The sequence below is a fragment of the Mesoplodon densirostris genome, chromosome 11, assembly GCF_025265405.1.
Source record: "Mesoplodon densirostris isolate mMesDen1 chromosome 11, mMesDen1 primary haplotype, whole genome shotgun sequence".
NCBI lineage: Eukaryota > Metazoa > Chordata > Mammalia > Artiodactyla > Ziphiidae > Mesoplodon > Mesoplodon densirostris.
In genome coordinates this window covers 46,024,631-46,040,800 of record NC_082671.1, presented here as the reverse complement: position 1 = coordinate 46,040,800, position 16,170 = coordinate 46,024,631, and the positions used below count along the sequence as shown (strand labels likewise).

The window sequence follows — 16,170 nt, the reverse complement described above, 5'->3', positions numbered from 1 at the left end:
GTATGCAGAAAATTATAGCACTGATGAAAGAAATTAAAGATGATACAAATAGATGGAGAGATATACCATGCTCCTGGATTGGAAGAATCAATATTGTGAAAATGACTCTACTACCCAAAGCAATCTACAGATTCAATGCAATCCCTATCAAACTACCATTGGCATTTTTCACAGAACTAGAACAAAAAATTTCAAAATTTGTTTGGAAAAACAAAAGACCCCGAATAGCCAAAGCAATCTTGAGAACGAAAAACGGAGCTGGAGGAATCAGGCTCCCTGACTTCACACTGTACTACAAAGCTACAGTAATCAAGACAGTATGGTACTGGCACAAAAACAGAAAGATAGATCAATGGAACAGGATAGAAAGCCCAGAGATAAACCCACACACATATGGTCAACTTATCTTTGATAAAGGAGGCAGGAATGTACAGTGGAGAAAGGACAGCCTCTTCAATAAGTGGTGCTGGGAAAACTGGACAGGGACATGTAAAAGTATGAGATTAGATCATTCCCTAACACCATACACAAAAATAAGCTCAAAATGGATTAAAGACCTAAATGGAAGGCCAGAAACTATCAAACTCTTAGAGGAAAACATAGGCAGAACACTCTATGACATAAATCACAGCAAGATCCTTTTGGACCCACCTCCTAGAGAAATGGAAATAAAAACAAAGATAAACAAATGGGACCTAATGAAACTTCAAAGCTTTTGCACAGCAAAGGAAACCATAAACAAGACCAAAAGACAACCCTCAGAATGGGAGAAAATATTTGCAAATGAAGCAACTGACAAAGGATTAATCTCCAAAATTTATAAGCAGCTCATGCAGCTCAATAGCAAAAAAACAAACAGCCCAATCCAAAAATGGGCAGAAGACTTAAATAGGCATTTCTCCAAAGAAGATATACAGACTGCCAACAAACACATGAAAGAATGCTCAACATCATTAATCATTAGAGAAATGCAAATCAAAACTACAATGAGATATCATCTCACACCAGTCAGAATGGCCATCATCAAGAAATCTAGAAACAATAAATGCTGGAGAGGGTGTGGAGAAAAGGGAACACTCTTGCACTGCTGGTGGGAATGTGAATTGGTACAGCCGCTATGGAGAACAGTATGGAGGTTCCTTAAAAAACTAAAAATAGAATTACCATATGACCCAGCAATCCCACCACTAGGCATATACCTTGAGAAAACCATAATTCAAAAAGAGACATGTACCAAAATGTTCATTGCAGCTCTATTCACAATAGCCCGGAGATGGAAACAACCTAAGTGTCCATCATCGGATGAATGGATAAAGAAGATGTGGCACACATATACAATGGAATATTACTCAGCCATAAAAAGAAATGAAACTGAGCTATTTGTAATGAGGTGGATAGACCTAGAGTCTGTCATACAGAGTGAAATAAGTCAGAAAGAGAAAGACAAATACCGTGTGCTAACACATATATATGGAACTTAAGAAAAAAAAATGTCATGAAGAACCTAGGGGTAAAACAGGAATAAAGACACAGACCTATTGAGAATGGACTTGAGGATATGGGGAGGGGAAGGGTAAGCTGTGACAAAGCAAAAGAGAGGCATGGACATATATACACTACCAAACGTAAGGTAGATAGCTAGTGGGAAGCAGCCGCATAGCACAGGGAGATCAGCTCGGTGCTTTGTGACCGCCTGGAGGGGTGGGATAGGGAGGGTGGGAGGGAGGGAGACGCAAGAGGGAAGGGATGTGGGAACAGATGTATATGTATGACTGATTCACTCTGTTATAAAGCAGAAACTAATAAAAAAAAAAGAAAAATGAGGATATGACAACAAGGAAGAATAAAAAACCAAATGAAGCTTGTCATAGGAAAAATACTCTTTATTTAAATAAATAAAAACATATTAAGATGCCAACAGTGACAAGAGTTGTTACCTAAAACTTGACAGTAAAGATTTCCCCAAAGTTTTTAAAAAAGACTTAATAAATCTTCCATCTGCTGGCTCTTTAATCTACAACTTCCCCATCAGTTCTTCTGACCTAAGGATAGAAAGAGAACATTGAGGCAGTGTCATTTTGATAGCAAGCGTTTTTATGGAAGACCTAAGCTTGATGTATGCTAATAGCATTTCAAATAGAGTTCTAGACAGCTCTTTCTCCAGTCTGATTTAAAGCCATTAGGACTTTCCCTGCATTCTATTGTGAGAGGAGGAGGACTTTGAATAGAAAATGTTTATTTTTATTTATTTATTTTTTGAAAATGTTTATTTTTAAAGAAGAAAAGCTTGTCTAAGAATATTTGATGATTTAGAATACGATGTTAGTGATATTAGTTAAAACTATGTTAATATGGGCTTCCCTGGTGGCGCAGTGGTTGAGAGTCCGCCTGCCGATGCAGGAGACACGGGTTCGTGCTCCAGTCCGGGAGGATCCCACGTGCCGCGGAGCGGCTGGGCCCATGAGCCATGGCCGCTGAGCCTGCGCGTCCGGAGCCTGTGCTCTGCAACGGGAGAGGCCACAACAGTGAGAGGCCCGCGTACCACAAAAAAAAAAACAAAAACAAAAACAAAAAACAAAAAACTATGTTAATATATGTTAAAACTGTGATGTTAAAAAGGTTATTCTACCTTTTCTCCAGGACTTATGGTTGTTAGGATGTTTATTATCTATAGTCTCTTTTTTTAATGTCTCTTGAGTCGCTGTAGAAGATGACCAAAGGAAGAAAGTTAGCTGGAAATCAGAACTAGAGAATTAGTCTAGATAACCAGTTCTAGGAGATTAAAGTTACTTTAACAAAAATAGTTGATGCTACTACATGCCAGGGTAAGAATTACTGGTTTTGTGCTCGCTTCTGTTTTATATAGTTCCTTTGCACCTTCCCTCCCCACTGTGTATCCAGTGGGTAACTCCACTGAGGGCTCCTCTAGCTCTTGGCTGTGCCCTTGAAGTTTGTGTGGTTGGGGATCCTGCCCATGTATAGTATTACTAGCTCTTTCCCCTTTGTAGCTTTAGGAATTGGGGTTTTTTTTCCTTGAAAATCTTACACAGAATTGACAACCTTGTGTAATCAAGTCCTTGATGGATTAAAGTCCTAAGTGGAGCCTTAGGAAAGGAATGGAAATACTCAGAGCCCATGAATACAGCTCTTTTAAAATTTGTAATTGAAGCTTAGGCATCTGCCATGCCTATGATCTAGTGGCCATTCTCCTAAGGTATTAAAGGTATTCCACTCTCTATTCCAATAACTTCTATAGGATGATTTATCTTACCTTTCACAAACCAGCATTTTTGGAGCAAATGTCTTACGGACAAATGAAGGAAAATGATGTGTGTTATCTAGAAAGAAAGAAATCAGTTTGAAGTAACACAAGTACTAAGCATTTTTACGTTATTGCAGAGAAGGCTAGCTGGCAGGAGATTTGAGTCTCCCTTCCATAGCTGCTGCTGGGAAGTGACTGCTCTGCCTGGGCCTACATTCCTGCCTCCCTGACATAGGTATGGTCTTGTGACTAGTTTTTGCCAATGGGATGTGAGTAGAAACATTCTCTTCTGGGCTGAGGTGGTTATGAGGTAGCTATACTTTCTCCATTCTCTTTTTGTGGCAGCTTGGGAAGCCAGGTGTGGGAGGTGACAGTCAAAAGTCAAAGAGCCTCTATTCTTGAATCACCACTCCTACCAAATACTTGCACTGGATTGTATACAAGGGAACTTCTGTTGTGTTAAATCATGACATTAACACAGTTTGGACTTTTATCTGTTAAAGGGGCTTGCATTGCTCTAACACATACATACATCTTTATTTAATATTAATCTACCTTATGAGGTAAATATTATTCCTTTTACGGATGAGGAAGATGTGTTTGAGAAGTAACTTTCCTTAAGGCCAGAGCAGATAGTTGAACCTAGATCTGACTGAAAAGCTAGTGAATTCTCCAATATAACATGCTACATCTTAGAGAAAGGATATCACTTGAGATAGGATAGATCCTAACCTTTCAGATTACAAGTAAAAAATTACTTCTATGGAAAGTGACTGGGTATTGGTAAGATAAGAATCTTTTCACTGTTATAAGTGAATTTAGATTTAATTAGACTCCTTTTTACTGGGTTGCCTCTCCAGAGAGAGATGAAATTCTGAGATTTTTTTTTCTTTTTTTTTTTTTGCAATATGCAGGCCTCTCACTGTTGTGGCCTCTCCCGTTGCGGAGCACAGGCTCCAGACGTGCAGGCCCAGTGGCCATGGCTCACGGGCCCTGTCACTCTGTGGCATGTGGGATCTTCCTGGACCGGGGCACGAACCCGTGTCCCCTGCATTGGCAGGTGGACTCTCAACCACTGCGCCACCAGGGAAGCCCTGAAATTCTGAGATTTACTCTTTTGATTGCTTTGGTGAAGGATTTTGTGGGAGTAGTATTAAGACTAATTACTGCAGGGCTTCTGTACTTATTAGCTATAGAGGACTTAGGGTCCAAGCCTTCACTTAGGACTGTGTTCACTGTCTCATCCTTGCTTACCTACATTCCAGACATCAGGGTCAGGAATCTGATTGGCGGTGTCAGAAAATTTTTCACTTGGTTCCGAACTTGGAGAAGTAATCTTTGGAAGATTAAATGGCTCTGAAATAAAGCAGACCAGAAGTTATAGAAGCAGAGTGGAAACTTCTTTTTGTTTTTCATTCCTCATTTGGCTAAGGTGTCCATAGATATGGAATATGGAAAGTGGGGGGGGCAATAGAACTTGACTCCACTTATCTGTCCCCCAAATGAAAAACTTGCCGTCATCTATAGCAGTTCTGTTGACACAGTTAGCCTCATGTTCTTTGAGCCTTTTGATTGGGACCACATGACAAGCATTATATTTGCAGTTAGCCATCTTTTTAGTTTTCTTTGGATTTTTCTAAAAGGAAGAAGTTCTTGTTAAATGGCTATTAGGTTTTGCCTGTATTCTACCCTCCATTCCTTTCTGGAAATGCTGAAGACATACCATGTTCCAACATTAAGAACTTGCAGGTGCTATGTATACTCAGAAGTTTTTGGTTTTTTTAAAAATTTCTTTCTTTCTTTATTGATTTTTGGCTGCCTTGGGTCTTCGTTGCTGTGCCCGGACTTTCTCTAGTTGCGGTGAGCGGGGGCTACTCTTCATTGTGGTGCACAGGCTTCTCATTGCGGTGGCTTCTCTTGCTGTGGAGCACGGGCTCTAGGCACGCAGGCTTCAGTAGTTGTGACACGCAGGCTCAGTAGTTGTGGCTTGCGGGCTCTAGAGTGCATGTTCAGTAGTTATAGCGCACGGGCCTAGTTGCTCCGCGGCACGTAGGATCTTCCCGGACCAGGGCTCAAACCTGTGTCCCCTGCATTGGCAGGTGGATTCTTAACCGCTGTGCCACCAGGGAAGTCCTGTTCTTTTTTTTTTTAAAGAGTCTTTAACCTTTTATATTCTGAGCTTAGTTTTCTCCCTCCAGTGACTTAAGAGTTATCAGCAAAACTCACCTTTCTACATGATGGTGAACCAGCCAGGTGGTACTGTAACCTGCTGGCTGACATCCTGTGGTTTGGGTCATAAGGACATATTTCCAAGACTTCTAGCTCCATGAGCCCTAAATAGCAGGAGCCATGGGTTGGCAAAGAAAATGCTGATGTTTAGGATCAAGTAATGTTGACATAGGTCTATTTTCTGTTCTCAGAGAAAGAGTAGTGTGAAAGATATGGATGTCTCAAGTTTTACCTATGAAAGTTTTGGATAACTAAACAATAGCCTAGCCAGTTAGATAATAGGATAATAGGACAAATTCACTGCTTATCTGCCTCAGAAGGCTAAAAATTAGTATTTGTACATGTTATATAGCTTGTTTTAGATAGTTTTTTTTTGCCCTTCATTAGCGTGTTAAATAAACAGGTAGGATTCCTTGGAAAACTCACAGTACTGGGGTAAGGTGAAGTTTAACACCATAAGCTTGAGTGCTGGAGAAAGCAAGGGCTGGGGCAGCCAGTTCTTTCACTGTTCAGCACTGCCCCCTTCCATCTCTCTGCCAAACCTGTCTAAATTAAGCTCTTTTCCAGACAAGGATGCTACATGTCAGATAGGTCAGCATAGACGCTTTTGGGGAGAGGGATTTGGAAGAATGAACATTACCATATTCAAGTTCAGGCTACTTTATAATTATCTGAGAATGCCCATCTGAAATCTCTGAAGTTGTAGGTATTAACGTATGAAGACTCCTAGAAGTGAACTAAGAATACACAGTCTCAAATCTGCCTTATTTTACTACCAATAGGAGGCCTACACTCCCTTATGGCTAGCTGTCTTTAGCATCGCAGACATTCACTTCAAGGACTCCCAAGTTTCCAGGCAACAGCTACAGTTGAGATTTCTGCAAAGCAGAGACAGCACAGTCTGATAAGGGGGAAAAAGATCAAGGCAGACTGCCATAAGCAGTAGGGATAGAAAAGTGCCTAGAATAGCCCATTTCAATTCTACTTTACATCATGCCTAGGGCATAGACAAAGGGCACAGAGCTAGACTGTTAAATGTCAGATTTTCCTGAGGGCATTTAGGTGATTAAGTCTAGGGATTTAAACTCAGGTACCTTTCAGGAACACAAGCCAAGGTGTTTTTTAAAGCTTACAATGCATATTATTGGTTATAGTAGAGCCGTGAGCAATTACTCTGAAGTGAATTGGCTCCCTGAATATAAAGGCACAGTATAATCCAACATTGAATAGCTATCTTTAGATTCTTCTTCTTTCTTTTTTTTATTATTATTATTGGGGTATAGTTGTTTTACAATGAAGATTCTTAAAGATAATGGAAAAAGAGCTTTAATACCTAAATGTAGTCTTTAGATAACCTCAAACCCTTATTTTTAGCCAGCAGCCTAGAAAAATTTGAAGTTTGATTGGACTGAAAGGCTGGTCTTAATAAACAAAGAGTGCTTCAGGAATAAGCCTCAAGAATTGGTGACCTGGGATCGTTCACCTAATTATTGATAGCTGAATATCCCATGTAGAGAGGCCAACACTATAATGGATGCCATTTGGTTTAATACCATTTGTTAGACTTGGCAAGAGTATTCCAACCTTGATGCTAGCTTGACACTTAAACCTAGTCTAAAGGCTTTTTAGACCAAACTTATTCTTAAAGCAGTGACTCTCAAGAATTTGAAGGGCAGGGTCACTTGAACAGGAGAACAATCCTTCTGTAAGGCAAAACAAGGCAAATAGCTGAAGTTTGACGGGAGGGAAAGCAAAGTACCTTTCAGTCAAGTGATGTGAAGCAACTTTATGTTCAAGTGGTGTGAAGCAACTTTCTACTCAATTCCTCTTCTCCCATCATGTGTTCTGTGGTTTCTCAGAGGTTTGGAAGCTTTTGATGTCATAGTTAGGTCTTGAGAAGTGGTTCTCAAGCCTGGTTGTGCATGAGAATCACTGAGTAGTTTTAAAGTGACAGAGCCTTTGACCCCACTCCAGAACTGTTGTATTAGAATCTTCACGAATGGGGTCTGGCTAACTGTGGCTTTAAAAGAGTTCCACAGGGTATTCTGATTTGTAGCCAGGGTTACTAGACCCTGCTCTGGGGTAATTAAACTCCCCTTAGAAGGGTTCCTCCAGTTTCCAGCAGGACCTGACACATAATGTTTCCAGTGAAGTTCCTCTAGAGATTACCTGTTGGCATGATTAGTCTCATCTTTAAACCTGGCCTTTTTCTTAATGCGGTGCCAAATAGAATTCCACAGAAAGCAACATAAGCTCACTACATGCTAAAAAAAATCAAAAATTTATATTTGGCATTCCTAATCCAGTGTACCAGGTCTTGAGCCAAATATTTACATACACCATGTCATATAATTACTTGCACAGTTGTATGAGGGATTACTGCCATTGTATAGATTAGGAAACCAACTCAATGGTGGTAGATAGCTTAAAGTTACAAAGCTAGTAAGTGTTGATGTCATCAGGAACGACTTTTTCTTTTTTTTTTAAATAAATAAATTTATTTATTTATTTATTTTTGGCTGTATTGGGTCTTCACTTCTGTGCGTGGGCTTTCTCCAGTTGCGGAGTGGGGGCCACTCTTCATCGCGGTGCGCGGGCCTCTCACTGTTGCAGCCTCTCCCGTTGCGGAGCACAGGCTCCAGACGTGCAGTACAGGCTCAGTAGTTGTGGCTCACGGGCCCAGCTGCTCCGCGGCATGTGGGATCCTCCCGGACCGGGGCACGAACCCGTGTCCCCTGCACTGGCAGGCGGATTCTTAACCACTGCGCCACCAGGGAAGCCCCAGGAATGACTTTAAGTATCGGGAATCTGTCAGGCTCATAGTAGTGGATAAAAGTTTTCCAAAATTGTCATTTCTGCTTGACAGTTTGTATTTTATCAGTGGCAATAAATACTGTCAGTTGTTTTCTCTGAAAAAAAAAAGCTAGCAAGTGTTTGAGTATCATTATTACTATTGTTTGATGTAATACATGTCAAGCGCTTAAAGTACCTGGTACATAGTAAATAACCAGGTCATCACTTTACATGCAGTAACTTAATTAATACACACAGTACTCCCAAGAGATAGGAACTATTAATATCATCTCAATTTTACAGACAGGGACACTGGATCAAAGCTGCTAAGTGATAGAGTTGGGATGTGAACTCAAGCTATCTGGCTCTAGAACCTGGGATCCTAGCCTCTTAAGTCATAAGGCTCAGTCCACTGTACTCAACTATTGAACCCAGAATTCGGTCTGATTCCAAAATGTAGGCTTTTCCCATATGCCAAGTACAGGCAAATAAGTGTTTCTAGGCTCTAGCAATCTTACAGTTCAGCTGAGGTGGCAGTATAATGTGAAATGGGCAATTAAAGGTAAAAACTAATTTAGGTGTAAAATATGTGCTATAGACCAAGTGCTGTAGGAGTTCAGCAAGGGCTGGACTTGGGATTGTTTGTGCTAGATCCAGAAGATTGACTGGGATTTGGGTCAGCAAGAGGGAAAGCATATATAAATGAGAAAGGCAGAAATGAAAAATGAACATAGGACACTGAGAACATGGTCCCCACTAAGCTGGTGAGTACATAATAGGGGAGCAGAGCATAAGATTGGCTTGGCATGGAGTGTCTTTAACAAAATTTTTTGGATGGGGATAAGAAATGCAAGTGAGAAAGATCCAATAGGAACTATACTAACCCATAAGGAGGCTGCTGCTATACTGCTGGTCAGCTCCGTGGATATTGGTGTCTTACTGCCTGCCCTTTATTCTCCTCCATCAAGGTGAAAGACCAATAGAAACCTCACGGATCTCTTTAGTAGAACCTGAATTTCGTTGGTAACAGCAGGTAATTCAAATATTTGGGGCCAATCTCACCTTATGCTAGGCCCATAGCCTTCTAGGGACTCAATTGCAGTAAATAAGCTGGAAGGAAGTTTCTGTTTTCCGAAAATGCAAAGTCTACCTTAGAGATATTTGGAATTTTATTCCATCTTCTTGTTTATTTGAAAAGGTGTTAGAAAGGAGGTAGATATGAAGACAATTCTGTTTGATTTAGAATTTTCTGAGGACTTTCTGCTTTTTGCCTTGAAAGAAACTTGAAAGGGAGCTGATTTTCTTGAGTTAGGGAGTTAAGGCCTAACTTGGAGTGACAAAAATATTATAGTGCTAAAATTTATCTAGTCTTCTAAGATTTAAAGTCTGTCATTAATTTCCTCTTGTTAATCTCAGTTAATTTGGTTCTTCTTTATGGAGCCTATTTCCCAGTTTAGTCTTAATAATTCAACAAATAAATCAGCATATTTATTGAGTGGCTATTGTGTCTAAGAGGTGGTGTTCTAGATAATTGTTTCTCAATATGTGTCCAATGGAACATTTGCACCAAAACCTCCTAGAGTACTTGTTAATGCACACTTCTAGACCCCACTGCAGACCTGCCAATCCTGAATCTCAGGAGACAGGGATTGATCTCAGTTTCTTAAGCACCTTTAAGAATCATTGTACTCAAGTGGTGGTTCTCAAACCTGGGAGAGCATTGAATTTAACCTGGAGGGCTTGTTAAAACAGAGTGCTGGATACTACCCCAGAGTTTTGGATTCAGCAGGTTTGGGGTGGGACCTGAGAATTTGCATGTCTGATAAGTTTCCAGGTGATGCTAATGTGACCACACTGAGAATCATTGTGCTAGAGGGATATAGAGAAGTGTTAGATACAATTCCTGTCATTAAGGAGCTTATGATGTAGTTGGGGAGATAAGACATATACTTAAAAATATAACAAGGAATACAGTGTTATATAATGTTTGACATTGAATGGGGTAGTTTGGAGGAGTTAGAATTTAATCTAGGCCCTAAAATGTGAATAGGCTTAAGGTTCAGGAGAGAATAACATAGGCATTCTTGATGGGGATATAAAAGAGGGAAAGTATATAGGTGGATGGGCCTGGGGTGGTTGATACTTTTTGTCTGGTGTGGAGCTTTATATAGGGCACTAGTGGAAAGGTAAGGCCAAAAAGGTTGGTGGCAGCCTGTGAAGAGCCTTGAAAGCCTGCCCCTTTCCCCCACTTCCACACATTTTACAGTCTTACCAAAAATGCTGCACAGCTAGAAAGAGGAAGTCTCCCCTGCTGAGTGTGCAAGAGGAAGCACAGAAGATTCGGAGGGCCTGTGAGGTGTAATGACTGCTTTCAGCCATGAGCCAATTGTAGAGGCAACGGGAAGACCAGCGCACCAACCAGGCTGGGTGCCTCCGCCCAGAGGGTGTCACCACCCAAGCTGAAAGTGTTTGGGGAGATCAGGCATTGCTGTCTGGATGCTCCTCTCTCTCCGTGGCCATCATGTCTTTGACTTCTGCCTACCAGCATAAATTAGCAGAGAAGCTCACTATCCTGAATGACCGAGGTCAGGGGGTTCTCATCCGAATGTATAACATCAAGAAGGTAAGCATAAGCAAGTGGACTAGTACTGACTATTCCAGCAGTAGTAAGGCAGGGAACCCTGAGGCAGGTCCAGCCGTTAGGCTTGCTCCTCTTTCTCACTAGTTTAACTGGCCTTCAGTCACTCGGATTATGTAGGACAGCCAGTGCTGGGAGGCAGAAGCAGAGGCCTTTTTTCAGGGCTTCCGCCTTTCTTGGTATGAATCTCACCCCAACGAGGGTGTCTGCTTCCTGCTGGGGTTAGAGGTGGGATGGGAAATAACTGTGTTCCGGGTCTCCTGGATAAAAGTCTGGGTCTAGAATTCTGGGTCTTATTGTTTAGTGCTAGTCCCCCACACTCTGAAGACAGCCAAAGTTGGGTCTCTGGCAAAAACTTTTTCATGCAAGTACTTTCCCTAAAAGGAAAAAATAGATATGCTATTTGGATTCAAAAAAGAGTAGGTACCTTCTGAGGGACTTAGACTCTGAGACAGTTCTTGCTGTGGTTATATATATGTGTGTTTAGGGTAAGAACTTTGGAATTGGGAGAAGCTGGTGGCAAGAGGTGGGCTAGGGGCTGGGCCTAGTGAAGTTAAGAGATAAAGACGTGTGGGAGTGGGGAATTTCTGGAAGAGAAAACAGCAGACTTGGGGGAGGAGACTTTGGTGCATTTCATAATAAAACAAATCACTGGGGACATAGTTTCTCTGTCTCCATGCCCCCTATAAATGCCCTTTGGGATAGGATGCTTATATAATGGACATAATTGTGACACTGATTCTCCCACAGCGTCTAACTCCTGAGCAGCTGCTTTTCTCACTCCTTCCGGCTTCAGCTGAGGGGTGAGGAGAGAGCTTCCTCTTTGTGCCGGGCGAGCAGATGTTAAACTTTACCTAGCAAGACGAAATGCTGAGTTTATTTAGCTCTTCTGATAGTTGGCTTAATGTCCTGGAACTTGTTCCTGACCTACTCTTATACTTTTATAATTAATTCCCAGATTCCCTTTCCCTAAGAGAGATTGTGTGAGAATGCATGATGCAGGAAGAGGTATGTTTCCAAGGAGCGGGAGAAAGGGTTGAAATATTGTGTTATTTATTTGTGCAGACTTGTTCAGACCCCAAATCCAAACCCCCTTTCTTACTGGAAAAGTCCATGGAATCATCTCTCAAGTACATCAACAAGAAATTTCCCAACATAGATGTCCGAAACAGCACGGTGAGAATGCTGTCCCTCTTCTCTCCTTTCTCTGAAATAACTCTGTGCTTGGATGGTTCAAACTCTCTTTTGACTGCCTCTCTTTGAACTTGGCAGGGGATGGAGTAGCCTTCTTTTAGTTTTCCTAAGCTCAACCACAGGGCTTCAGGTTGTTGTAGTCTTAAGAATTCTGAGATAAGATGGGATTCTCCTAGGGTAAACTGGAGCAAAGCATTGCCCCTTTCTCCATTGTAAGATTCACAAGAACACTTTGTTCTTACCAAGAAAGACAGCTCTATCGATGAAGCAGTTGCATATATTTTATTTTTGTTCCTATTTCCCCTCAGTGTTTTCTCGGTTATTGCCTTAGAGTTATGTATCTAGTGTCATATGCCTTACTTCTCCCTTATTAAATGTTAGCCCTAGATTTCTTACCATCGTACCTATAGCATCTTCTCATTCAGCTTCTTTTGACTTTGATATGAATAATAAACCTCTTTAGCTGAAAGAGACCTTGAAATTTCCTCTTATTTCACACTCTATATCCAGTCAGGATTGCATGCAACCATCCTGCCTAGATAGAGAATATTCTCTGTTTAAAAACCTTCAGAGTTCAAAGACTTTCCAACTTCCTGTCAGTGTATTTTATTTTTATTTATTTATTTTTTTGCTGTGTTGGGTCTTCGTTTCTGTGCGAGGGCTTTCTCTAGTTGTGGCAAGCGGGGGCCACTCTTCATCGTGGTGCGTGGGCCTCTCACTATCGCGGCCTCTCCCGTTGCGGAGCACAGGCTCCAGACGCACAGGCTCAGTAGTTGTGGCTCGCGGGCCTAGTTGCTCCGCGGCATGTGGGATCCTCCCAGACCAGGGCTCGAACCCATGTGCCCTGCATTAGCAGGCAGATTCTCAACCACTGCGCCACCAGGGAAGCCCCTGTCAGTGTATTTTAATCCTCTTTAAGAATGTTTAAGGTACAACCCCTGTTCTTCTTGGGTTACTTTGATCAATTGTCTTCTTAATTTGTGTTTTTTATTTTGTTTCTCTCAGCAACATTTAGGACCAGTACATCGGGAAAAATCTGAGATAATTAGATTCCTCACCAACTACTACCAGTCATTTGTGGACGTTATGGAATTTCGGGTGAGCTCTCTCTAGCCGAGGTCCCCAATGTTTGGATGTTCTTTTATGTTCCTTTTTCCCGTTTCTTGAAAAAATAAGTTGTATTGATATATGGAGGGATATCTAAGTTGTATTGTTAAATGAAAGTGAATGCAGAATAGTGTATGATACAATTTTATTTTTGTTTTAAAAGATACATAAACTTATATACACATAGTGTTAGTGTATATATATATATATATATATATGAAAGATTTGGAATATTTCACATTAAACTGTTAAAAATACCTGCCTTTGGGGGTGGATTATTATGATTGGCTTTAACTTATTGCACTATACATTTTTGTATTATTTGAGTTAAAATTTTAAGTATTCTTACCCAACAGTTTATTACAAATCTACTGAAAAAGTTCAAGAATGGTACAATGAATATTGTTCTACTCTCCCCCTGGATGTCCTGATTTTTAGTATTTTGCCATGTTTGCTTACCTTTTTTTTTTTTCTTGAACCATTTGAGTTAGTTGCAGGCATCGTGACATTTCCCTCCCTGAATACTTTAGCATACATCTGCTAAGAGCAAGAATATTTTCTTACCTAACCTTAATACAATTATCGTACTCAGGAAATGTAAAATTGCTACAATGTTATAGTTAATATATAACCCATATTCATATTCCTCTAGTTGTCTCAAGGATCATACATTGAATTTATGATGTCATGTCTCTTAGTTGTCATGTTGCTTTAGTCTTTAATCTAGAATAGTTCTCAGCCTTATTTTGTCTTTCATGACACTGACCTTTTTGAAGCATCCAGACTAGTTATTTTTCAGAATTTCCCTCAATTTGGATTTGTCTAATTGTTAACAGTGTTTGGTGGCATAATACATGGATGATAAATTGAGTTTTAAGCAATGAGCATATACTATTTTTGTAAACATAAACTGTGAAAAATTATTTAGTACAATGTTTTTGAAGGGCAGATCGATATGGTGTTTCAAAAGTCTTAAAAATATATACTTTTAGGGCTTCCCTGGTGGCGCAGTGGTTGAGAGTCCGCCTGCCGATGCAGGGCACACGGGTTCGTGCCCCGGACTGGGAAGATCCCACATGCCATGGAGCGGCTAGGCCCGTGAGCCATGGCCGCTGAGCCTGCGCGTCCAGAGCCTGTGCTCCGCAAATATATATATATATATATATATATATATATATATATATATATATATATATATATATATATATATATATATATACTTTTTTAAAAAATGATACTTAGAGACTGAGTATTTATTTATTTATTTATTTATTTAGAAGATTTTGGGGGTAGGAGTTTATTAATTTATTTATTTTTGCTGTGTTGGGTCTTCGTTTCTGTGCCAGGGCTTTTTCCAATTGTGGCAAGTGGGGGCCACTCTTCATCGCGGTGTGCGGGCCTCTCACTATCGCAGCCTCTCTTGTTGCGGAGCACAGGCTCCAGACGTGCAGGCTCAGTAGTTGTGGCTCACAGGCCCAGTTGGTCCGCGGCATGTGGGATCCTCCCAGGCCAGGGCCCGAACCCGTGTCGCCTGCATTAGCAGGCAGACTCTCAACTGCTGCGCCACCAGGGAAGCCCCTAAAAGTATATACTTTTAAATGTAACAATTCTAATTCTAGAAATTTGTCTTAAGGAAACAATCAGAAGTGCAAAGGTATATGTACAAGAATGTACATTATTTATGATAGTGACAACTTGATAATTGATATATTCAAAAAATAGAGGCTTAGTTAAAAGTTCAGAGTATATGTCTATAAATGAATATTATACAGCTGTTAAAGATAACACATATTTATATTAATTGGCATGGAAAAATTCTCTTCACATGTTCTTTAGTATAAAAGCAAATTACAATGTAGCTTACGACAGGAGATGTCCCTAAAATGTATATTTACATAGATAAATATGCATATAAATAAGGTTGGAACTTCCTTACATAGTGAGATTATGAGTGGCTTTAAAAATAAATTGAGGGCTTCCCTGGTGGCACAGTGGTTGAGAGTCCGCCTGCTGATGCAAGGGACACGGGTTCATGCCCCGGTCCGGGAAGATTCCACATGCCGTGGAGCGGCTGGGCCCGTGAGCCATGGCCGCTGAGCCTGCACGTCCGGAGCCTGTGCTCCGCGACGGGAGAGGCCACAACAGTGAGAGGCCCGCGTACCGCATAAAATAAATAAATAAATAAATAAATAGAAATTATGTTTGTATTTTCTAATTTTTCTGCAACGAACACCTATTATTTATATATTCAAGAAATAACACAAATTTTAGTCATCTGAGCCATTTAAGTTTGTGATGGTATTATAGTATTTCTTCAGATGGTACAGGAGTATGGGACTCTGCTTTGGGTGTCCTGTGTTTTCTCTAGGGAGCTAATCCAGGCTGTTCATTAGATCATGGAATGAAGAGAGAAGTTGGGACACGGAAGACCGTAAGGTCTGAAGGAGGGTCAGGTCAGAGGTTAATTCATTTGGAATTGAGAGTAGTGATTAGGAAGAAGGTAGGCACTGGTGGAGGTAGTAGAAGAATGCTGGAAGCATATAGAAAGTCTATTACTAGAAAATTTGTCCAAAGGAGATTTAAGGATACCTCTGGTTGCTGCAGTGGTAAAGTTCTGAGCCCAAGGAACCTAGTATGCCTCATTCAGGGCAGGAAGGGAAACAGAGACACGGAGATATTGTGCATTGTAAAGTAGGTAGGCTCTGAATCAGACAGACCTGGTTTTAAATGTCAGCTTTATCACTTACAAACTGTATGGCTTTAGACAAGAAACTCTTTGACTCCCAGTTTCTTTATCTATAAAAGGGGAAATGAGATTTACTACATGGGGTATTTGTGAGAATTAAATGAGATAACACATTGAAAACATCTAGTACAGTGTTTAGCATATAATAAAGTAATAGGCCAAGCAGATGTTAAATCCATTCCCTTCTGATTCTGTCTTTAC

At 40.7% G+C, this 16,170-nt stretch overlaps 1 protein-coding gene across 1 annotated transcript in view; it reads left to right on the top strand.

The window, feature by feature from the left end:
- Positions 1–10,805: 10,805 nt before the first annotated feature.
- The window catches only part of NCKAP1L (NCK associated protein 1 like), a 45,196-nt gene continuing 39,831 nt past the window's right edge, over positions 10,806–16,170 (top strand). Inside the window, exons 1-3 of the mRNA XM_060112968.1 lie at positions 10,806–10,907; positions 11,988–12,098; positions 13,122–13,214. Of these exons, the coding sequence (XP_059968951.1) occupies positions 10,806–10,907; positions 11,988–12,098; positions 13,122–13,214 (306 nt within the window). The remainder of the gene's footprint in view (positions 10,908–11,987; positions 12,099–13,121; positions 13,215–16,170) is intronic.